At 43.4% G+C, this 25,606-nt stretch overlaps 1 protein-coding gene across 14 annotated transcripts in view; it reads right to left on the bottom strand.

Moving 5' to 3' along the window:
- Positions 1-25,606, bottom strand: part of LOC115174064 (focal adhesion kinase 1-like) — a 230,923-nt gene that overhangs the window by 92,418 nt on the left and 112,899 nt on the right. For all 14 annotated transcript variants that reach the window (XM_029732721.1, XM_029732722.1, XM_029732718.1 and 11 more), the window contains 2 exons: positions 18,972-19,210; positions 10,587-10,753 (listed from right to left, as the gene is read on the bottom strand). In XM_029732721.1, the coding sequence (XP_029588581.1) occupies positions 10,587-10,753; positions 18,972-19,178 (374 nt within the window). In that variant the 5' untranslated portion in view covers positions 19,179-19,210. The remainder of the gene's footprint in view (positions 1-10,586; positions 10,754-18,971; positions 19,211-25,606) is intronic.

Genomic DNA, 25,606 nt, shown 5'->3' with positions numbered 1-25,606 from the left:
CTTAATTACACATCCAAAGTGTAATTAACTTCACCATGCTCAAAGGGATATTCAATATCTGTTTGCTTAATTTTTTACACCCATATACCAATAGGCGCCCTTCTTTGCGATGCATTGGAAAACCTCCCTGGTCTTTGTGGTTGAATCAGTGTTTTAAATTCACTGCTCGGCTGAGGGACCTTACAGATAATTGTATGTGTGGGGCAAAGAGATGAGGTAGTCATTCAGAAATGTTAAACACTATTATTGCACACAGAGTGAGTCCATGCAAGGTATTATGACACTTGTTAAGATTTTTTTTACTCCTGAACGTATTTAGCTTGCCATAACAAAGGGCTTGAATATTTACTGACTGAAGACATTTCAGCTTTTCATTTTTTATTATTTTGTAAAAACATAATTCCACTTTGACATTACGGGGCTTGTAGGCCAGTGACAAAATCTCAATTTTGTGGAAAAAGTCAAGGGGTGTGAATACTTTGTTGTTCGGTTGTTGTTTGCTTATGGCCCTATACAGCTCGTTGAGTGTGGTCTTAGTGTCAGCATCGGTTTGTTGTGGTACATAGACAGCTAGGAATAGTGCAGTCTACAGCTTATCATGACGTATTCTAACTCAGGAGAGCAGAACCTCAAGACTTCCTTAATATTAGAGATCAACTGAGCAGCTGTTGTTAACAAAGGGAGACCACCACCCCTCCTGAGCTTACCCGACGTTGCCGTTCTGTCCTGCTGGTGCATAGGGAAAAAAGCTGCTTGTATATTATCCATGTCCTTGTTCAGATATTACAGTTGCTCGGGTCCCGTTGATAGGATAGTCTCCAACGGAGCTTTTTTGTGCTCCAATTGTGTTTTTACACAATAAGTCACAAAGCTATCACACAGTACAGTCCACAGAAGCAAAGATAATATGTATATTGTAACCCAATAATGTTTAACATTTTTTAAATGTACCTTTATTTAACTAGGCAAGTCAGTTAAGAACACATTCTTATTTTCAATGACGGCCTAGGAACAGTGGGTTAACTGCCTTGTTCAGGGGCAGAACGACAGATTTGACCTTGTCAGCTTGGGGATTTGATCTTGCAACCTTTCGGTTACTAGTCCAACGCTCTAACCACTAGGCTACCTGCCGCCCATTTCAGGAGCTAGTATATAGTTCAAGCTATAACAGCTCTAATGCAAACACTTTCTAGTTACTCAGTGACACGCACACGAGGGGAAGGGTGGGGTTATTTGATCTGAAAAAGGAATAGTCAGAGGTGCACAGTGTGTGATCTAAAACGTCACTAAGAGATGAAAGCCTACAGTTCAGCTAGTCAAAGGCAGACGGCAGACAGCATAACGAGACGAAAAGTAACAGAATGAGAAGAAATAAAAGAACACTCCCTTGGTCGTCTCCCCTGGTCGTCTCCCCTGGTCGTCTGCCCTGGTCGTCTCCCCTGGTCGTCTGCCCTGGTCGTCTCCCCTGGTCGTCTCCCCTGGTCGTCTGCCCTGGTCGTCTGCCCTGGTCGTCTCCCCTGGTCGTCTCCCCTGGTCGTCTCCCCTGGTCGTCTGCCCTGGTCTCCCCTGGTCGTCTCCCCTGGTCGTCTCCCCTGGTCGTCTGCCCTGGTCTCCCCTGGTCGTCTCCCCTGGTCGTCTCCCCTGGTCGTCTGCCCTGGTCGTCTGCCCTGGTCGTCTCCCCTGGTCGTCTCCCCTGGTCGTCTGCCCTGGTCGTCTCCCCTGGTCGTCTGCCCTGGTCGTCTCCCCTGGTCGTCTGCCCTGGTCGTCTCCCCTGGTCGTCTGCCCTGGTCGTCTCCCCTGGTCGTCTGCCCTGGTCGTCTCCCCTGGTCGTCTCCCCTGGTCGTCTGCCCTGGTTGTCTCCACAGACAAGAGCAGGCATACTAATGACAACCATGTGTCTTCTGTGCCTCTCTCTCAATTTCAATGAAATGAAAGGGTTTTATTGGCATCTCTCTCACTCACTATGACAGTCAAACCATGCGTCTCTGAACATACCCTCTCCCTCTAGTCTCCCTTCTCTCTGTCTTTCTTTCTCCCACAACTAATACAGACAACATGTTATCATCCGTGTGTGTTTTCCTGAGCCTCCTTCCTCAGACACGGCCTGATAACTCTTCCACTTTCACCCACTTCCAACTGATCCCAGACCTGCCTGCCACAGTGCCACACCATAACTCTTCTCCTTCTCTCTCTGATGGTTCCCCCCTTCCCCGATGCCACCTCCACCACCACCTGCCAATCACCTGGCAGTGGCGAACTGAGAGAATCATTTATATTCTTTAATTGGCTGCTAGACACCTCTTTACCTTGTTCTATGGGATTAAACATCCACTCCCTGACAGAACTAATGGTCGCTCTGATCCCAACCTGTTTGCTCTGTTCGTACTAGGAGAACGTTCATTTGACTTATGACTGGGAGATGGTAGGGAATCTTATCACACACACGCACACACACACACACACACACACACACACACACACACACACACACACACACACACACACACACACACACACACACACACACACACACACACACACACACACATGGGGAGTCTTGTCAGCCAGTCTCAGAATAGAGAAATTAGGAGCTAAATCAAATGGCTGGTGCTTCGAGGAAAATAATAAAGAGCATTGTAATGATCGGTTAGCAGCTCGTTCAATCTGAACTAATGAATAAACACAGCTTCATCTTGTTTCATAAAGGTCACTGTGGTTTACAACTCTGAAAAATATGAAAAACTAGCCTAGGTTGTGTTCATTCGGGCACACACGTAGCAATAACTTTTGCAACGGGAAATCAGCGTTCTTATTGGACAATTTCAGGTTGTACCTTCCCCGTTTAAAAAAAAAAGAAGGTTTTCTCCCAACTGAATGCGACCTAGGTCCGTCTTCCAGTTTTAATTTCCTGACAGGTTCAGACTGTCTATATCCAGGGGTCACATGTCCTTGCAGCTCAAGACATCATAGTCCTATAGGCCCTGGTCAAAAGTAGTGCACTATATAGGGAATAGGTTTTGGTCAAAAGTAGTGCACTATATAGGCAATAGGGTGCCGTTTGAGGTAACGAAACTGAAATTGAATCATAGTATTGAATCATAACAGTACTGACAGGCTTCTTACTGTACGTTATTGTATTGAATCATAACAGTACTGACAGGCTTCTTACTGTATGTTATTGTATTGAATCATAGCAGTACTGACAGGCTTCTTACTATACGTTAATGTATTGAATCATAACAGTACTGACAGGCTTCTTACTGTATGTTATTGTATTGAATCATAGCAGTACTGACAGGCTTCTTACTATACGTTAATGTATTGAATCATAACAGTACTGACAGGCTTCTTACTGTATGTTATTGTATTGAATCATAACAGTACTGACAGGCTTCTTACTGTATGTTATTGTATTGAATCATAACAGTACTGACAGGCTTCTTAATGTATGTTATTGTATTGAATCATAGCAGTACTGACAGGCTTCTTACTATACGTTATTGTATTGAATCATAACAGTACTGACAGGCTTCTTACTGTATGTTATTGTATTGAATCATAACAGTACTGACAGGCTTCTTACTGTATGTTATTGTATTGAATCATAACAGTACTGACAGGCTTCTTAATGTATGTTATTGTATTGAATCATAGCAGTACTGACAGGCTTCTTACTATACGTTATTGTATTGAATCATAACAGTACTGACAGGCTTCTTACTGTATGTTATTGTATTGAATCATAACAGTACTGACAGGCTTCTTACTGTATGTTATTGTATTGAATCATAACAGTACTGACAGGCTTCTTACTGTATGTTATTGTATTGACATTATTGTCTCCTCATGTGGTGATGGCTGTAATCGGCAACACTGACAAATGGCATTAGGGACTTCAGTGGTCAATTTATGAGATCAGCTCTGCTCCTCTTCCCCTGAGAGCAAATAATCAATGTGACAACACACACGAACACACGCATGAGAACACACAAACACAGACACAGTCACACAGACACAGTCAGTCAGACAGACAATAACTAAAGTTACCTTGAGTCAGTATGTGTGATCTCCGACAGCAGTGGTGTCTGGGTTGCTGCGTGTCCAGACCCATACCCTTTCCCAACTACTGAGGAGTTAGTGTCACTACTATGTATAGTCAAATCACATTTTATTGGTCACATACACATATTTACCAGATGTTATTGGTCACATACACATATTTACCAGATGTTATTGGTCACATACACATATTTACCAGATGTTATTGGTCACATACACATATTCAGCAGATGTTATTGGTCCATACACATATTCAGCAGATGTTATTGGTCACATACACATATTTAGCAGATGTTATTGGTCACATACACATATTTAGCAGATGTTATTGGTCACATACACATATTCAGCAGATGTTATTGGTCACATACACATATTTAGCAGATGTTATTGGTCACATACACATATTTAGCAGATGTTATTGCGGGTGTAGTGAAATGCTTGTGTTCCTAGCTCCAACAGTGCAGTAGTATCTAACAATTCACAACAATACACACAAATCTAAAAGTAAAAGTAAATATATAAATATTAGGACGAGCAATGTCGGAGTGGCATTGACTAAATACAGTTGAAATGAATACAGTATATACATATGAAATGAGTAAAGCAATATGTAAACATGATTAAACTGACCAGTGATTCCATGTCTACATATATGGGGCAGCAGCCTCTAAGGTGCAGGGTTGAGTAACCGGGTGGTAGCCGGCTAGTGATGGCTATTTAACAGTATGATGGCCTTAAGATAGAAGCTGTTTTTCAGTCTCTTGGTCCCAGCTTTGATGAACCTGTACTGACCTCACCTTCTGAATGGTAGCAGGGTGAACAGGCCGTGGCTCGGGTGGTTGTTGTCCTTGATGATCTTTTTGGCCTTCCTGTGACATTGGGTGCTGTAGGTGTCCTGGAGGACAGGCAGTGTGCCCCCGGTGATGCTTTGGGAAGACCGCACCACCCTCTGGAGAGCCCTGCGGTTGTGGGCAGTGCAGTTGCCGTACCAGGCAGTGATACAGCCCGACAGGATGCTCTCAATTGTGCATCTGTAAAAGTTTGAGGGTCTTAGGGGCCAAAGCCACATTTCTTCAGCCTCCTGAGGTTGAAGAGACGCTGTTGCGTCTTCTTCACCACACTGTCTGTGTGGGTGGACCATTTCAAATTGTCAGTGATGTGTACGCTTTCCACCTTCTCCACTGCTGTTCCGTCGATGTGGATGGGGGTGTGCTCCCTCTGCTGTTTCCTGAAGTCCACGATCAGCTCCTTCGTTTTGTTGACGTTGAGGTCAGAGGTTATTTTCCTGGCACCACTCCACCAGGGCCCTCACCTCTTCCCTGTAGGCTATCTTGTTGTTGTTGGTAATCAGGCCTACTTCTGTTGTGTTGTCTGCAAACTTGATGATTGAGTTGGAGGCGTGCATGGCCATGCAGTCATGGGTGAACAGGAAGTACAGGAGGGGGCTGAGCACGCACCCTTATGGGTTCCTTATGTTGAGGATCAGCGAAGTGGAGGTGTTGTTTCCTACCTTCACCACCTGGGGGCGTCCCATCAGGAAGTGTAACTAGTGTTGGTGAAGTAACTAGTGTTTACTAGTGTTTACTTCACCAACTAGTGTTGGTGAAGTAAATATGATGAATATTATTAAGGTTCTGGTCTTCTGAGACACAAACGGTTATATAACAAATCAAATAACTATACAATTAAGTCCCAAAATTAAATACAAATAAAAATGTTATAAAAACAAATAATAATAACAACACAAAAAACAAGTCATCCCGTTTGTCATGTTTGGTTGTTTCAAGACTAATGAGTCTTATGTTCACGCAATATTACTTACAAGGAGCAGTTCTTTTTTTCACATACATCTGTCTACAGTTTTATTTTATAGGTAATCTTTACCATTAAATAGATTTATTTTACTCTACAAGTCCACTATTCTATGGTAGGCATGTCCTTATTTAGCCAATGTGCTGTAATTCATATCTTTGCTGCAGACAAAAGTATGTTTAATAGGTAGGCATTTTGAAACCGCTCAGGAATTACTCCAAGTATAGCTCTCTGGGTTCTTTGCCAGGGAGCATTTAAATATATTGTTTAAAAATGCAAAAACATCATTCCAGAATTTCATTATTCTAGGACAAGACCAGAAAATATGTAGGTCATTTGCTAATAATTCCCCACATTTTCTCCAGCATTCACTGGTTGTTCCTGGTCTTATCGTCACCATGTTGTCTGGAGTTAGAAAGTACATCCGGATGATTTTCATTGATAATCTTTACATGTATTTGAGTGTTTAACGGTCTGAGCATTTCTACAGATTGCCTCCCAAGTTTGATTTTCAATATTCTCCACAAATTCAGATTCCCACCTGCACTTAGTTTGCAGAGTTTTGCTCTGTGTCATGAAGCAATAGATTGGTATAGTTGTGTTGTTGTTTTACTACTAGTTGTCCTTTTCTGGATATTCATTAGATATGTTTCTATGGGAGAGGGCTCACCCTTCATATTCATTAGATATGTTTCTATGGGAGAGGGCTCACCCTTCATATTCATTAGATCTGTTTCTATGGGAGAGGGCTCACCCTTCATATTCATTAGATATGTTTCTATGGGAGAGGGCTCACCCTTCATATTCATTAGATATGTTTCTATGGGAGAGGGCTCACCCTTCATATTCATTAGATCTGTTTCTATGGGAGAGGGCTCACCCTTCATATTCATTAGATATGTTTCTATGGGAGAGGGCTCACCCTTCATATTCATTAGATATGTTTCTATGGGAGAGGGCTCACCCTTCATATTCATTAGATATGTTTCTATGGGAGAGGGCTCACCCTTCATATTCATTAGATATGTTTCTATGGGAGAGGGCTCACCCTTCATATTCATTAGATCTGTTTCTATGGGAGAGGGCTCACCCTTCATATTCATTAGATATGTTTCTATGGGAGAGGGCTCACCCTTCATATTCATTAGATATGTTTCTATGGGAGAGGGCTCACCCTTCATATTCATTAGATCTGTTTCTATGGGAGAGGGCTCACCCTTCATATTCATTAGATCTGTTTCTATGGGAGAGGGCTCACCCTTCATATTCATTAGATCTGTTTCTATGGGAGAGGGCTCACCCTTCATATTCATTAGATCTGTTTCTATGGGAGAGGGCTCACCCTTCATATTCATTAGATCTGTTTCTATGGGAGAGGGTTCACCCTTCATTTTTACACAGTTGGGGTGTTTCAGTAAATAGTCCCAGCTGTAAATAGCGGAAGAAATCTGACTTTGGCAAATGAAAGTATGAACTTAGTTCACCGAATGATTTAGCTTGGTTGTTCTTCAAGACTTGGTGTACATATTGCAAACAGAGTAATGATCACCATTCGAAACCTGAATCTAGTGATAATGGGATGAAATCTGTAAGATCTGCAGTACCAGTTAGGGATGATATACCCATAGGTAGATAGACACTGCACTGTACCTTCCTCCACGTCGGGATTGTCTGATTGGACCACATGTTGTTACTATCACACTTTAATCTAGCACTGAAAAACTGATCAACACACACACACCCTGTACTACTGTTCAGCACCGAGCTCCACCACCACCAAAACACTGACATCAAAGTCCAAACCAACCCCATGACTTACAACACCTTTAGACAAGTCCACAATAGGCCTGTCATTCATACAGGTGGTGGATGGAAAAGAAAGACATCTGCATTGGGTTAACCACAGGCTAATATGAGGATGACATCATCCTCCTGACATGCCAGCTTCCTGGGTGAGCTAAAGGCCCTCTGGAATAAACACACGAACACACACACACACAGAGCCCTCAGGGTTCGATTTTTTCCTTTTGAGGAAGGTGTGTGTCACTGATGATCACTGAAAGACAGTGTTTCAACATCCCTCACTCCTAGGACAGGAACATTCAGATGACTAAACCAACCCTGGGGGCATCATGTAGTGTAAGTAGGGGAAACCATCTGTCTGTCTAACTAGACTATAACCAGTTAACACTGTGTTTGACTTTCTGCAAATCTCACACACATGGACATAAAACCCAGATGCACGACAAGCACACACACACTTAACAAAATATAAATAAAAGGTTTATGTCCCCCATTGAACAGGTGTGCGGTGTTCTGTGCTAGGCTGTGAGAAGAGCTGTTCTGTTCTGGGCTGTGAGAAGAGCTGTTCTGTTCTGGGCTGTGAGAAGAGCTGTTCTGTTCTGGGCTGTGAGAAGAGCTGTTCTGTTCTGGGCTGTGAGAAGAGCTGTTCTGTTCTGGGCTGTGAGAAGAGCTGTTCTGTTCTGGGCTGTGAGAAGAGCTGTTCTGTTCTGGGCTGTGAGAAGAACTTCTGTTCTGGGCTGTGAGAAGAGCTGTTCTGTTCTGGGCTGTGAGAAGAGCTGTTCTGTTCTGGGCTGTGAGAAGAGCTGTTCTGTGCTGGGTTGTGAGAAGAGCTGTTCTGTTCTGGGCTGTGAGAAGAGCTGTTCTGTGCTGTGAGAAGAGCTGTTCTGTTCTGGGCTGTGAGAAGAGCTGTTCTGTGCTGTGAGAAGAGCTGTTCTGTTCTGGGCTGTGAGAAGAGCTGTTCTGTGCACAGAGCTGAACACTGCAGTCCAGTGGATGAGGGAATTTAAGATTTCCACTCTAAGTAGATTCAACAAACCCTTGAGCCATTTCTATGCAGCAAGAGAGTTTGCCCAAGCGTGCGCGCGCAAACACACACACACACACACACACAAACACACACACACACAACTCCTCAGTATGCTTATTGTGGAATAGTAAAAGAGGGAGGGGAGAGGAGTGAGATTGAAGGTGGGAGGGAAGAGGGAGGAGGCGATTGAAGGAGGGAGGAGGGCGATTGAAGGAGGGAGGAGGGCAATTGAAGGAGGGAGGAGGGCGATTGAAGGAGGGAGGAGGCGATTGAAGTAGGGGGAGGGCGATTGAAGGAGGGGTGAGGGCGATTGAAGGAGGGAGGAGGACGATTGAAGGAGGAAGGAGGGCGATTGAAGGAGGGCGATTGAAGGAGGGAGGAGGGCGATTAAAGGAGGAAGGAGGGCGATTGAAGGAGGGAGGAGGGCGATTAAAGGAGGGAGGAGGGCGATTGAAGGAGGGCGATTAAAGGAGGGAGGAGGGCGATTGAAGGAGGGAGGAGGGCGATTGAAGGAGGGAGGAGGCGATTGAAGGAGGGCGATTAAAGGAGGGAGGAGGGCGATTGAAGGAGGGAGGAGGGCGATTGAAGGAGGGCGATTAAAGGAGGGAGGAGGGCGATTAAGGGAGGGAGGAGGGCGATTGAAGGAGGGCGATTAAAGGAGGGAGGAGGGCGATTGAAGGAGGGAGGAGGGCGATTGAAGGAGGGAGGAGGCGATTGAAGGAGGGGGGAGGGCGATTGAAGGAGGGAGGAGGGCGATTGAAGGAGGGAGGAGGGCGATTGAAGGAGGGAGGAGGGCGATTGAAGGAGGGCGATTGAAGGAGGGAGGAGGGCGATTGAAGGAGGGAGGAGGGCGATTGAAGGAGGGAGGAGGCGATTGAAGGAGGGAGGAGGGCGATTGAAGGAGGGAGGAGGGTGATTGAAGGAGGGAGACTGAACTCTTGTTGCTTCCCATTTCTCTCACCCTGAGTTCTATCACAAACTAGAGAGAGAGAGAGAGAGAGAGAGAGAGAGAGAGAGAGAGAGAGAGAGAACTCTGGGATATAAAATCACATCATGATAGGAAAAACACAACAGTGTGTCCTAGTCAGTGGCACTGGTCCAATCATAATGGGTGAGAAAAGCCAGACAGTTCTTTGTGAACAGATTTAAGTCAGGGTAGTTACCCATCCATAGCAGAGCCATGTAGAGAGAGATGACGCACACTCAGGCTGTGTCCCAAATGGCAGTCTTTTTCCTATATAGGCTATGGTCAAAAGTAGTGCACTATGTAGGGAATAGGGTGCCGTTTGGGACGCACACAGACTTGAGGCTCAAAGACAGTCAGAAAAACTACCTCAGACTCCCATTCTTAGGATTGAATTGCGGAGATTCGAGGAGGAACATTTGACAGTAACTTAGGATGGACTGTGAAATGCCTCGAGTGATGATCCAAGTCAGGGTTGAAACTTAAGATGTTTATAATGTTCAATGAAATGAGGCCATTCTGAATGCAAAACAGCGTACTACAGTATGCAAGCTGTAGAGGCTCTTGAGTGGCTTATCCTGAAGCCATGTTGAATTCTGTGTTCAAAACATATTTCATGTGATGGTTACAGATAGGTCACACATACAATGTGTTGGTTTTATCTTAATAGGAGAATGAATGGCCACATAACTCCACTTGATAGTGAAAAACTATATCGTTTGTGCCTACCGAGGCATTCAGTTGAAGCAGTGAAAAACACACACACATTAAAAGGTGTTGCAGGGGCACCAACTGCTCCATATCTCCATGACAACAAAGGCAGACAGACATGTTGTCATTGCCTAAGGGCCATTGGTTTACACACACACACACACACACACACCCACACACACACACACACACACACAGTCTGCTTACCTCCACTCCTCCTGGGAACGGTTCTGTTCGTACTTCTCCCTCACATGGGACACACCCATATCAGGGTGGAGCCAGTGGACCTGGCCAGACTGGGAGTGGCTGAGACGCAGGCCAAAGCACGCCACGCATTTCACCTTGTGAATGTCCAAAATCTTCTGGATGATCCCCTGCAGAGACGGACCACAGGAGAGTTGAGTTAAGAGACAGTAGTCAAGCCATGGTATGGTAGGGCAACACAGGAGAGTTGAGTTAAGAGACAGTAGTCAAGCCATTGTACGGTAGGGCAACACAGGAGAGTTGAGTTAAGAGACAGTAGTCAAGCCATGGTACGGTAGGGCAACACAGGAGAGTTGAGTTAAGAGATAGTAGTCAAGCCATTGTACGGTAGGGCAACACAGGAGAGTTGAGTTAAGAGATAGTAGTCAAGCCATTGTACGGTAGGGCAACACAGGAGAGTTGAGTTAAGAGAGCGTAGTCAAGCCATGGTATGGTAGGGCAACACAGGAGAGTTGAGTTAAGAGACAGTAGTCAAGCCATTGTACGGTAGGGCAACACAGGAGAGTTGAGTTAAGAGAGCGTAGTCAAGCCATGGTACGGTAGGGCAACACAGGAGAGTTGAGTTAAGAGACAGTAGTCAAGCCATTGTACGGTAGGGCAACACAGGAGAGTTGAGTTAAGAGAGAGTAGTCAAGCCATGGTACGGTAGGGCAACACAGGAGAGTTGAGTTAAGAGAGAGTAGTCAAGCCATTGTACGGTAGGGCAACACAGGAGAGTTGAGTTAAGAGACAGTAGTCAATGTCTTACAGAAATTAAGTAAAGGCAAAGATGTTGAATGTAAAAAAAGTCCACACAATTTAAGATACTGAATAGAACATTTTCTGGAGACAGACAACAAAACACAGTAAACACATATAGATAACAGACATAGAATCCCTTCTACTGAGAGGTGAAGAGAAGACAGGCTCTTACAACCGTTCTGTGTGAGTGATGTTATCTTATGCCATGGCAGTGGCCCATCTGCCTAGTGACAGTGGCCCGTCTGCCTAGTGACAGTGGGTAGCCTGTCTGAGCGGATTAGTGGGGTGTGTGCAGCTTTGGCAGAGTGGCCAAGGAGGGCACCAACCATTACCCCCCCATCTGATCAGCTCCACAGGAACAATGTGACACTCAAACAGCCACTCAGTCAAAACCTCCCTGTCTCTCTCTGTGACATCGTCTCAGTGTCTGTCCAGTTTAACATCAAACCCCCAGACCTGACCAGACGGACCACTCACAACGAGTCGAACATAAAGTGCTAACTAGAGTCTCAATAGACTAGCTTATGACTGTAAAGTCTATGACTGGCCAGATGGACCACTCACATGCCTGTCATAAAATACTGTAAGTGAGCAAAACTAGGGCTCTATGTTAAGTCTATGGCTGGCTGACAAGAAGACATTCTGGCCTCGCATGGCTGGGTTGGGGTCATGCGCGACTTTATGAATGCATAGTACTACACACAGGCAATACAAATGTGAGATTCCAGCCCAAACACTTAAAAGCCATTGCATATTTATGAAGATTCTATTTCCCCTCATAAATACAAAGCCAGGCCGTTTAAACTGTGCCCCAGTTACAGCCTGATGGCCAGTGGAAACAGTGTGGAGGATACCAGGGCCTGATCACTGCCCCAGGGGAGAAGAGGAGGGAAGAGAGGAGAAGGAGGAAGAGGAGAGGAGGAAGAGAGGAGAAACATTCCAATTGGGAGAGTGAATTCCAAGCCTGTGTTTGGTAATGTGATTTCCAACTAAGGCAGGTCTCTATGCTGCTCTGGCCTTGGGGACTGACTTCCTGCATCTGTAATGGAAATGTCTCTTGAAGACTGTCCACGGCAAGACAGTGTCGTGGAATAGGACTAGAGGAACTGGGCTCTTTAGAAGGTAGAAAAAGTGAAACAAGAATCCATTCTGCATGGTAGTCCCAGTAACAATGCACTAGGGACCAGGAGAACACTGAGTAAAGATATTCGATGTAACCGTACAGCACCTTTACTTTAGGCTGTAGGTCTGTATCTACTACAGTAACAATGCCTTCAAGTGAATTGATGTCTGTACCTAGTTATTTTCTCTTACAGTGAAGGAAAAATATTCCTGCAGAGATGAGACAAGCTGAAAAACCCTCCTTGGGAGTCCAATGGCGGGTGGTGTTAAAGAAATGCAATACGTTCATGTAAAACTGCTCTAACAGAAGATTATTTAGCCAGCTAAGGGCGGCTAAGCTGAAGCCTGTCTCTATCTCTGTTTACTAAGATGCATGTAAAACCCAAGTCTTCCAATAGAATGATTAAATAATGGGCTTCGGTAGGCTTCTTGGGCTGGTGGTTGGACAGCATGGTGAAGTTTCCTCTAAGTACAGATCTAGGATCAGATTCACTTCCCCCAATCCTAACCTTAACTATTTAGTGGGGGAAAACAAAAATGCCCCAAGTATAAGCTGGGGAGGGGAGGAAGGTGGAGCAGCCAAATCGTTCAATCACTGGTAGTAGTGTCACGTTGCCATACATCAGGCCGTCAAGATGAAATGATGTTCAACTCCAACATCATCTTATTATCCACTAACCTCAACTGATCCGACAAGTAGTTGTTATTGGCCTTCAACTACGTAAAGAATGTGATTCCCCGAAGATCATTGTTTAACGTGACGCATAGCTACTGACAAAGCTTGAGTTTTACATTATGACTCGACACTTCTGTCTGTCTAGAGACTGAAGTTAGTGAGACCAAGAAAAGGATCAGTTCTCTCTTTTCATCCAGTATTCAGTACTCTCAACACAATCTACATGAATGTCTTGTAATCCAATATTGAGCCCTGAATGTATTGGGTGCTGAATGTATTGGGCGCTAAGTTCCCAGGAGCATCGTAGAGAGAGTGGCTGAGTAATGGCAAAAATGAGTCTGCCCAATTAGAAAGAAAAACATCTTGCATACAAAAGAAAAACATCTTGCATACAAATTTAAAATTTAATTTCAAGCACGTTTTGAAGAAGCTGGCAATTGCCTACTCAGAAGGTAATGGCCAAATGCTGCAAACAGAACCATATTGATTCAGTTCTGCTGGTGATTGTTTTGTAGGCCAGGTGGCAGATCTGACTGAATACAAATGTACTCCATTTCAAAGAGGAGAAATACCCCCAGAACCCAGAATGGAGACAGAAGCAATGGGAGAAATGACCCAGAATGGAGACAGAAGCAATGGGAGAAATGGAGTCATTTGTCTTGGGCTACTAAAATTCCAAATGCTAGACTACAGCTAGGACTACAACTTCAAACTAGCATCAGTCAAATGTCATATTTATCTCCCGCTTGTACCATATAGCTGGAAAACCATGATAAATACTGGGTGATTTAAAGCATGATAAATACTGGGTGATTTAAAGCATGATAACTACTGGGTGATTTAAAGCATGATAACTAGTGGGTGATTTAAAGCATGATAAATACTGGGTGATTTAAAGCATGATAAATACTGGGTGATTTAAAGCATGATAACTAGTGGGTGATTTAAAGCATGGTAAATACTGGGTGATTTAAAGCATGATAAATACTGGGTGATTTAAAGCATGGTAAATACTGGGTGATTTAAAGCATGATAACTACTGGGTGATTTAAAGCATGATAAATACTGGGTGATTTAAAGCATGATAACTACTGGGTGATTTAAAGCATGATAACTACTGGGTGATTTAAAGCATGATAAATACTGGGTGATTTAAAGCATGATAAATACTGGGTGATTTAAAGCATGGTAAATACTGGGTGATTTAAAGCATGATAACTACTGGGTGATTTATTGCATGATAAATACTGGGTGATTTAAAGCATGATAAATACTGGGTGATTTAAAGCATGGTAAATACTGGGTGATTTAAAGCATGGTAAATACTGGGTGATTTAAAGTATGCTGTGAATAGGCCTGGTTCCACGATATGGCAGACAAGGAAATAGTAGGCTACCATATCTGTCTTTGTGAGAAACAAATTGCACCAGATTACTTAGCCTTAACACGAACCTCTTAAAAAGTCACCTGCCATCTGTATTACTGATTTAATATGATCTACAAGATCAGCACATGTATACTCCCAGCAGACCTCAGGGAAAGTCCTTACTAGTAGTAGTAGAAGTACTAGTACTAGTAGTAGCAGTAGCAGTAGTAGCAGTGGTAGCAGTAGTACAATCTAGAAGAAAAAGAAACGCACAACTATTAAGGCGAGGTGCTTGCTAGCGGAGTAGAAAACTTGAAAATAAGGGGACAGCCAAGCTGTCTTCATCAGGGTATGATAGTAGTAGCAACAACAGCAGCAGCAGTAGCAGTAGTAGCAGCAGCAATAGTAGTAGTAGTAGTAGTAGTAGTAGTAGTAGCAGCAGCAGTAGCAGTAGTAGCAGCAGCAATAGTAGTAGTAGTAGCAGCAATAGTAGTAGTAGTAGTAGTAGTAGTAGTAGTAGTAGTAGTAGTAGTAGTAGTAGTAGCAGCAGCAATAGCAGTAGTAGTAGTAGTAGCAGCAGCAATAGTAGTTGTAGTAGTAGTAGTAGTAGTAGTAGTAGTAGCAGCAGCAATAGCAGTAGTAGTAGTGGTAGCAGCAGCAATAGTATTAGTAGTAGTAGTAGCAGCAGCAGCAGCAGCAGCAGCAGCAGCAGCAAAAGCAGTAGTAGTAGCAGCAGTAGCAGTAGTAGCAGTAGCAGTAGTAGTAGTAGCAGTAATAGCAGTAGTAGTAGTAGCAGCAGTAGCAGTAGTAGTAGTAGTAGTAGTAGCAGCAGCAATAGTAGTAGTAGTAGCAGCAGCAGTAGGAGTAGTAGCAGTAGTAGTAGTAGCAGCAGCAATAGTAGTAGTAGTAGCAGTAATAGCAGTAGTAGTAGGAGTAGTAGCAGTAGTAGTAGTAGTAGTAGTAGCAGCAGCAGTAGTAGTAGAAGCAGCAGTAGTAATAGTAGTAGTAGTAGTAGTAACAGCAGCAATAGTAGTAGTAGTAGTAGTAGTAGCAGCAGCAGTAGGAGTAGTAGCAGTAGTAGTAGTAGTAGTAGTAGCAGCAGCAGTAGTAGTAGAAGCAGTAGGAGTAGTAGTAGTAGCAGCAGTAGGAGTAGTGGTAATAGTAGTAGCAGCAGTAGCAGTAGTAGTAGAAGCAGTAGTAGTAGGAGTAGTAGCAGTAGTAGTAGTAGCAGTAGTAGCAGCAGCAGTAGGAGTAGTAGTAGTAGCAGCAGTAGGAGTAGTAGTAATAGTAGTAATAGTAGTAGCAGCAGTAGCAGTAGTAGTAGTAGCAGTAGTAGCAGTAGTAGCAGCAGCAGTAGGAGTAGTAGTAGTAGTAGCAGCAGTAGGAGTAGTAGTAATAGTAGTAATAGTAGTAGCAGCAGTAGTAGTAGTAGTAGTAGTAGTAGCAGCAGTAGGAGTAGTAGTAATAGTAGTAATAGTAGTAGTAGTAGCAGCAGTAGGAGTAATAGTAATAGTAGTAATAGTAGCAGCAGTAGTAGTAGTAGTAGTAGTAGTAGTAGCAGCAGTAGGAGTAGTAGTAATAGTAGTAATAGTAGTAGTAGTAGTAGTAGCAGTAGGAGTAGTAGTAATAGTAGTAATAGTAGTAGCAGCAGTAGCAGTAGTAGTAGTAGCAGCAACAGTAGTTGAAGGTTATAGAGACAGAATCAGTCCGCTTACGTAAACAGTCTCTCTCATTAGCTTGTTAGAACAAGACAAACTGAACATGACAAATTCCCCATCACACAATATTAGGCTAAACACGATGACAGCCGCATCTATGATGATAAGACAGATTGTCTCTAACAAATAAGCACATTTTACTACCCTTCCCTTGTTGTAAGGGTCCAAAAAGAAATCCCACTGGCGTATAGTCATGTGGATTCAGGAAATTAATATGGATGACTAATGTGCACTAGGCAGAGGGTTATTCATAGATATGCAATTACATTCCATGTTCTATATGTAATTCTACGGTGTTACTATGGAAGCAGCATCAACAGGATATCTGGGATAGGATGAGCCTGTATGGCTTGCAGCCCAAATGGCTCACTATTCCCAATCCCTATATAGTGCACTACTTTTGACCAGAGCAGTGCACTCCGTAGGGAATAGGGTACCATTTGGGACACAGCCTACAAGCAGACAGGCAGAGTGCTATTGATGTCGTATGAACAGGATATGTGTGATGGGATGGGGGGTCTTTGGAGACCAGCTCAGGAAATAGGAACATGTTTATTTTGGGATGGAACCAGGAAGAGAATGTGGATCCAACACACAACTTAACACAGACATCTGCTGACTGCACTGAGACCTATGCTGCCTCTCAAAAATGGCTGCCATGGCTGCCTCTAAATATTCCCTATTTAGTGCACTACTTTTAACCAGGTCCCATAGGGCTCTGGACAAAAGTAGTGCACTACATAAGGAATTGGGTGTAATTCGGGAGTTATTCCCTTGTTTCAATAGTTTTCTTTCTCTAGGAAATAAGAGATCTATGGGTTTATGTTAGGTGCCAGGAATCAATTTCCAGTTTCACATCACCACACACCTGAGACCACTGTCTGTGTCAGTGAGGGCAGGGAAAATGTACCCACATTTCTTTCAAATGTATTTTGTGTTTGCATAGACTGGTTGTAGATCTGGTTGTGCTGTCTTGCCAACCCCTTTGGCATGCGTGACAATGAACGTAGGAGCTAAAAAAAAGACAGCACAAACAGATCTGGGATCAGGCTAGGGTTTTCAAGACTCTACCTGAGGAAAGACAATGCTGGTCCCAGGGGGTCATAGTTCACACGTTTAATTGTGTGCCCTACTGTATATGAGCTGTGTGAATGGTATTGTGTAATTTAGCCAACTTTGAGGCCTCAGGTGCGCCTTATGTGAGACCTAGGTTGACTGCCACTAAAGATCACCGAGCTAAGGCACTGCAACGTCAGTTAAAAGAGAATCTGCAACATGTACTAATGAAGACACACACAGACCTCTGCCTTGGTGAACATGTGCAGATAGAGTCGGAGTGCAGTTAGACAGTTGCAGCGTAACCACACAACGATCACAGTACGGTTTTCCAATATGAAAAGCAACTAGGGATTGTGCTCTGAACTTTTACTAACATATAGCTATTGACAAACCAACAAGCTGCTGCATCACTGCTCTGATGTGCAACACTAATCAATAGTCTCTGTACAGCAGCAGCAGCTGGGTGATTCTCATGAAAGCAGTTTTAAACATTTCTGTAGCAAATTGAGTTATAAAACCATGATGCACCTGCAAAAATCTGAGGATGTATAGTGTCTTATTTTAAATCATTTGTACATTTGCACCTGTATTTTGTATATTTTCACCCCAAATTTCAATTAAAGAAATGCATCCAGAATTAATTATTTTCATTCAATTTTTCTTTACAAAAACATAATTGATTTGAATGAAACTAAATATGTTGCTGTAGTTTGTCCATAAATCCTAAAAATACCTAGAGGAGTAGTAAATGTATTGAATGCTAAATTAATATATTCCCTTTTATGCCTTCAGAATGAGGTTCTTATCCTCAAACATCCCCTTTACCTCACTGAGCATTCTCATTACCGAAACAGATAAAAAGCTCAAATTGTGAAAAGGTTTGATGAAATTTTATTATAATTTTATAATTTCATTTAAAAAATTTAAAAAATGACAGTGTTATGTTTAACTCAGGCCTTTTCATTAGGGGAGCAGTGTAAAAAATAATAATATAGAAATTGTACAAACCCCCCATCTTGGCAGTGTAGAGACATTTTTGAATATTTAAGCCACTTTTCTGCAACTCTACAAATTTCTCCATGGACCTGAGAGAAATTGTTTCCATTTAAAAGCTAATTTCCTGTAATTCTACACATTTTACCATGGCTAATGCTGTGTTCTTTTGCTTTAACGTAACAAAATCAATACTGCTAAATTCATTGTTTTTGGAATTTAAAATTCTCCCTGACTGTCTAGCTTTAATTAAATTTAATTTGTTGCCTCTCAGAGATTATATTACTCCAAAAATGTATAGGTCCATTATCCATTACATGGCAGCAGTAACTTAAAAGTCGCTGGTTCGAATCTCCGAGCTGACTAAGTGAAAAATCTGTCAATGTGCCCTTGAGGAAGGCACTTAACCCTAATTGTTCCTGTAAATCGCTCTGGATAAGAGCGTCTGCTAAATGACTAAAATGTCAAATGTAAATGTAAAATGAGTTGCAGGTTAAAGCTGGGTCTACACTGATTGGCTCTAGTTCTGATGCAGGGTCAGATGCTGTTCCATCGTGTGTGATAACCAGATCCCAGACCTGTGATTAGTGACAACATCTACTTCAACTGAGTGGGTGTGTGACCCCTGTTGAGACATTTGCCGTCTGTCTTACCCTGACATCGGTGGCGTCCCCATGGCGGATGTTACTGGCCCATGTGCTGTGCTCGCTGTTGCTCTCGAAGTGATGGAAGACCTTCAGGACCCTGTCTGGAGCCCCAGGGGCTCGCTCGGTGGCCGTGCCTGTGCCCGCGCTGAGGCGCGACTTGGCCCCCCCAGCCAGGGCGTGGTTGAGGTTGGGGTCCAGGTATGCTGTCGCCATGCCTTTGCTGTGCGCTAGGTGTCTGTCATATTCTGTAAGTGGAGAGAGGAGAGAGAGATAGAGAGAAAAAACAACCGTAGAATTAGAATTCTTGCTATAATCATATGGGGAAACTCAAAATGGCCACCAGTTCAGCCATTATGGCATCGTTGACTTGACTGGGGATCCCAGTTCTACTCATATTCATTCTATGGTTACACACTGGGTGATAACACAGGTGAAACATCACACATCATCCCTGAAATATAAAGCAATGGGAGTCAACATTTTCTCTCAACAACCTTGACTGCGCCTCTAATAATAATTTATTTATGAATGAATTATGATAGAATTATGCGGCACGGTGAAAAATGTATCAGCAAGTTGAAGGTGTGAAAAGGGTTCATATTGCACAATGCAGCAAGGTGTGACAAAGTGTAACAGTCTTTCCTCACACTTCACATACTGAAAAGGAGCAGAGAACTCCACAGAAAACAATTACTTGACACACCACATTACTCATTATAATAACATAATTACTTGACACACCACATCTCACTATAATATCAGTGGTACATCTGGAAGGGTGAATGCATCTGGAATCCTATTATCATAAGAGCAATGAGACATGCTATTGTGGTAGTCAGTCACATCTAGGTTCCTAATAGAATGCAGGCTGACAACTAGTGTGGAGCTGTTGGGTAAATATGCTGTACCAGTCAAAAGTTTGGACACACCTACTCAGGTTTTTATTTATTATTTACTATTTTCTACATTGTAGAATAATAGTGAAAATATCAAAACTATGAAATAACACATATGGAATCAAAAGTGTTAAACAAATCAAAATTCTTCAAAGTAGCCACCCTTTGCCTTGATGACAGCTTTGCACACTCTTGGCATTCTGTCAATCAGCTTCACGAGGAATGCTTTTCCAACTGTCTTGAAGGAGTTCCCACATATGCTGAGCACTTGTTGGCTGTTTTTCCTTCACCCTGCGGTCCAACTCATCCAAAACCATCTCAATTGGGCTGAAGTCGGGTGATTGTGGAGGCCAGGTCATCTGATGCAGCACCATCACTCTCCTTCTTGGTCAAATAGCCCTTACATAGCTTGGAGGTGTGTTTTGGGTCATTGTCCTGTTGAAAAACAAATGATAGTCCCACTAAGCGCAAACCAGATGGGATGGCGTATCACTGCAGAATGCTGTGGTAGCCATGCTGGTTAAGTGTGCCTTGAATTCTAAATAAATCATGACAGTGTCACCAGCAAAGCATCTCCACACCATCACACCTCCTCCTCCATGCTTTACGGTGGGAACCACAAATGCGGAGATCATGCTTCTCACAAAGACATGGCGGTTGGAACCAAAAACCTCAAATTTGGACTCATCAGACCAAAGGACACATTTACACCGGTCTAATGTCCATTGCTCATGTTTCTTGGCCCAAGCAAGTCTATTCTTCTTATTGGTGTCCTTTAGTAGTGGTTTCTCTGCACCAATTCGACCATGAAGGACTGATTCACGCAGTCTACTCTGAACAGTTGATGTTGAGATGTGTCTGTTACTTGAACTCTGTGAAGCATTTATTTGGGCTGCAATTTCTAAGGCTGGTAACTCTAATGAACCTATCCTCTGCAGCAGAGGAAACTCTGGGTCTTCATTTCCTATTGCGGTCCTCATGAGAGCCAGTTTCATCATAGCGCTTGATGGTTTTTGCGACTGCATTTGAAGAAACTTTAAAAGTTCTTGAAATTTTACAGATTGACTGACCTTCATATCTTTAAAAAATGATGGACTGTCGTTTCTCTTTGCTTATTTGAGCTGTTCTTGCCATAATATGGTCTTGGTCTTTTACCAAATAGGGCTATTTTCTGTATACCAACCCTACCTCGTCACAACAAACGCATTAAGAAGGAAAGAAATACCACAATTTAACTTTTAACAAGGCACACCTGTTATTCTACAATATAGAAAATAGTAAAAATAAAGAAAAACCCTTGAATGAGTAGGTCCAAACGTTTGACTGGTACTGTACTTCAACTAGTGTGGAGCTGTTGGGGGAATATACTTCAACTAGTGTGGAGCTGTTGGGGGAATATACTTCAACTAGTGTGGAGCTGTTGGGGGAATATACTTCAACGAGTGTGGAGCTGTTGGGGGAATATACTTCAACTAGTGTGGAGCTGTTGGGGGAATATACTTCAACGAGTGTGGAGCTGTTGGGGGAATATACTTCAACGAGTGTGGAGCTGTTGGGGGAATATACTTCAACTAGTGTGGAGCTGTTGGGGGAATATACTTCAACGAGTGTGGAGCTGTTGGGGGAATATACTTCAACTAGTGTGGAGCTGTTGGGGGAATATACTTCAACGAGTGTGGAGCTGTTGGGGGAATATACTTCAACTAGTGTGGAGCTGTTGGGGGAATATACTTCAACTAGTGTGGAGCTGTTGGGGGAATATACTTCAACTAGTGTGGAGCTGTTGGGGGAATATACTTCAACTAGTGTGGAGCTGTTGGGGGAATATACTTCAACTAGTGTGGAGCTGTTGGGGGAATATACTTCAACTAGTGTGGAGCTGTTGGGGGAATATACTTCAACTAGTGTGGAGCTGTTGGGGGAATATACTTCAACTAGTGTGGAGCTGTTGGGGGAATATACTTCAACTAGTGTGGAGCTGTTGGGGGAATATACTTCAACTAGTGTGGAGCTGTTGGGGGAATATACTTCAACGAGTGTGGAGCTGTTGGGGGAATATACTTCAACTAGTGTGGAGCTGTTGGGGGAATATACTTCAACGAGTGTGGAGCTGTTGGGGGAATATACTTCAACTAGTGTGGAGCTGTTGGGGGAATATACTTCAACTAGTGTGGAGCTGTTGGGGGAATATACTTCAACTAGTGTGGAGCTGTTGGGGGAATATACTTCAACGAGTGTGGAGCTGTTGGGGGAATATACTTCAACTAGTGTGGAGCTGTTGGGGGAATATACTTCAACTAGTGTGGAGCTGTTGGGTGAATATACTACATGTGCATTCAGCTTGTGTCAGCAGCACTGTTCCCTCTATGTGGCTGGAAAAGCCCAAAATAACCTCCCCTGTAGAAGTGAGAGTGCACCCACATAGTGACTAAGCACCGGTCGATGGAAAACAGGAGACTTCTACTGGATTTGGCCTCCAATGAAAGGCCACAGATACAAGGTTTAGCATGTGAGCTTTAAAGAGAGCTGCAGAGTTATAAAGATGTTTTCTTAATACATTTAAAAGGACTGTAATGGATACAAGGATTGGCAGCAGTGCAGTCCATTTGAGAACGGACGGTGGGCATTGCACCACAGCACTGGCTACGGTACGAAAACAGCAGGGGCACTAGCTTTAAGTGCACTGTTTTTATTTTTTCATCCTGGCGTCCACAGAGCCACAGGCGCTAGTCAACAGTAAGTCACAGACAGTGTGCACTGCAGTACTGACTGAAACTGCTCTTTTTAATCAGTTCATCTCCCGGTCTGAGCTGGGGTCTGGCCTGTTACTTCAGACAGGGTACACACAGACACACAGGGCTGGGCTGTCAGATGCCTGGCCAGTATCAAATCAACACACACTAAGCTGAGCCGCTCTCTCTCCCCAGGGGCCAGGGTGGGCGTGTGTGTGTGTGTTTGGGGACGCGTGTGTGTGTGTGGGTGAGCAACATGGGGCACTAGATGTAATCTCTGCTACATTCCTGCTGGCCAGTGTGTTCTGTTTGTCCATGTTATTAACAGGCATTAGATGATGGTCTACATCCAGGGAACAGGGGGCCAGAACACGCCCCTGCGGTGAGGCATCGCAGGACAGACCGGTCACACACATTCAGCTGGTCACAGAGAGGGGGGCAGAAAATCTAATATTATACTTAAAGTTGTATTTATTAGCACCAAAGAAACCAAGTGATAAACAACAACACAGATAAATGATATAAAATAAAAAAGACGTGCAGGTGTGGTTGGAAGCCCAAGGCTTTATGAAAACCACACCACATACCCAAACCTACTAATTCTAAATGTATAAATGAATTTATAAGTAATCACGAAAAAAACTAATAGTATTTGTTTTGTCTAAATGTGTGTGTGCATGTGTGCAATAATTAGGCTATATGGAGGAGATTACTGAGTAGTTTGGTTCATCAGGCTGACCCCCAGTCTTCATGGAGGAGATTACTGAGTAGTTTGGTTCATCAGGCTGACCCCCAGTCTTCATGGAGGAGATTACTGAGTAGTTTGGTTCATCAGGCTGACCCCCAGTCTTCATGGAGGAGATTACTGAGTAGTTTGGTTCATCAGGCTGACCCCCAGTCTTCATGGAGGAGATTACTGAGTAGTTTGGTTCATCAGGCTGACCTCCAGTCTTCATGGAGGAGATTACTGAGTAGTTTGGTTCATCAGGCTGACCCCCAGTCTTCATGGAGGAGATTACTGAGTAGTTTGGTTCATCAGGCAGACCCCAGTCTTCATGGAGGAGATTACTGAGTAGTTTGGTTCATCAAGCTGACCTCCAGTCTTCATGGAGGAGATTACTGAGTAGTTTGGTTCATCAGGCTGACCCCCAGTCTTCATGGAGGAGATTACTGAGTAGTTTTGTTCATCAGGCTGACCCCCAGTCATCATGGAGGAGATTACTGAGTAGTTTGGTTCATCAGGCTGACCCCCAGTCTTCATGGAGGAGATTACTGAGTAGTATGGTTCATCAGGCTGACCTCCAGTCTTCATGGAGGAGATTACTGAGTAGTTTGGTTCATCAGGCTGACCTCCAGTCTTCATGGAGGAGATTACTGAGTAGTTTGGTTCATCAGGCAGACCTCCAGTCTTCATGGAGGAGATTACTGAGTAGTTTGGTTCATCAGGCTGACCTCCAGTCTTCATGGAGGAGATTACTGAGTAGTTTGGTTCATCAGGCAGACCTCCAGTCTTCATGGAGGAGATTACTGAGTAGTTTGGTTCATCAGGCTGACCCCCAGTCTTCATGGAGGAGATTACTGAGTAGTTTGGTTCATCAGGCTGACCCCCAGTCTTCATGGAGGAGATTACTGAGTAGTTTGGTTCATCAGGCAGACCCCCAGTCTTCATGGAGGAGATTACTGAGTAGTTTGGTTCATCAGGCTGACCCCCAGTCTTCATGGAGGAGATTACTGAGTAGTTTGGTTCATCAGGCAGACCCCCAGTCTTCATGGAGGAGATTACTGAGTAGTTTGGTTCATCAGGCAGACCCCCAGTCTTCATGGAGGAGATTACTGAGTAGTTTGGTTCATCAGGCAGACCCCCAGTCTTCATGGAGGAGATTACTGAGTAGTTTGGTTCATCAGGCAGACCGCCAGTCTTCATGGAGGAGATTACTGAGTAGTTTGGTTCATCAGGCAGACCGCCAGTCTTCATGGAGGAGATTACTGAGTAGTTTGGTTCATCAGGCTGACCTCCAGTCTTCACTTGAAGTTAATGAGGGATGATGATGTTTTGGCAATGTGAAGATAAGAATTCCAGAGTATGGTACCTCTGTATCTGATAGAGAATTGACTATGTGAGGTATGGCAGTGGGCAGGGTAAAGGTTATCGCAGTGTCTTGTGTTATATAGATGGACTTCAGAATTAACCTGGAAGAATCCATTGAAGGGTTTAGGTAAACTGTCTGGGAGATATGAGTATTTGTAGATGAAAGTGCATCATTGGCAAATATTAATGTCTTAAATAGACAAGATATTGAGTTTCTTAAACAAAGTTGCAGATGGAGCCAGGTAATTAGCGGAGGTTGCTAGCCTTGCAAATGTATTTTGTTATGAGTTATTTGTGTAGGTAGGAAGCATATGTATTGGCCCAGACAATATTACAGTAAAAATGAGATATGGGTCAATTAAGCTATAGTATAGAGTTGAGAAGCAAGCCTGATGAACCAAACGACTAACCTTTCTGATGATACCAGATTTCATCACTTTGCTGCAGACAAATTGAATATGATCTTTCCAGGATAGGATTTCATCAATTAGATCTCAGAGGAATCTAGTGGACGTGACTTGTTCAATTTCATTCCCACCAATTGAGATTCTGGCTCTTTTTTTTATACAATATTTATTATTCTTACTAGTGAATGCAATAAAGTTACATTTAACATTTAAAGATTATTTATTTATTTGGAAGCATTCAGAAAATTTGGCCATGCCTGAGATGGATTCATCAACCAGTGAATCAAAATTCTTATGTGATAAAATCTAATTGGTATCATCAGCTAAGAGAATGGGAGGTAGAATACACAGCAGCTAAGAGAATGGGAGGTAGAAGACACAGCAGCTAAGAGAATGGGAGTTACAGTAGAAGACACAGCAGCTAAGAGAATGGGAGGTAGAAGACACAGCAGCTAAGAGAATGGGAGTTACAGTAGAAGACACAGCAGCTAAGAGAATGGGAGGTAGAAGACACAGC

Source organism: Salmo trutta, chromosome 34, assembly GCF_901001165.1.
Source record: "Salmo trutta chromosome 34, fSalTru1.1, whole genome shotgun sequence".
Classification (NCBI taxonomy): Eukaryota; Metazoa; Chordata; class Actinopteri; order Salmoniformes; family Salmonidae; genus Salmo; species Salmo trutta.
The sequence above is the reverse complement of the archived record's forward strand: the minus strand, read 5'-3'. Positions and strand labels throughout refer to the sequence as shown.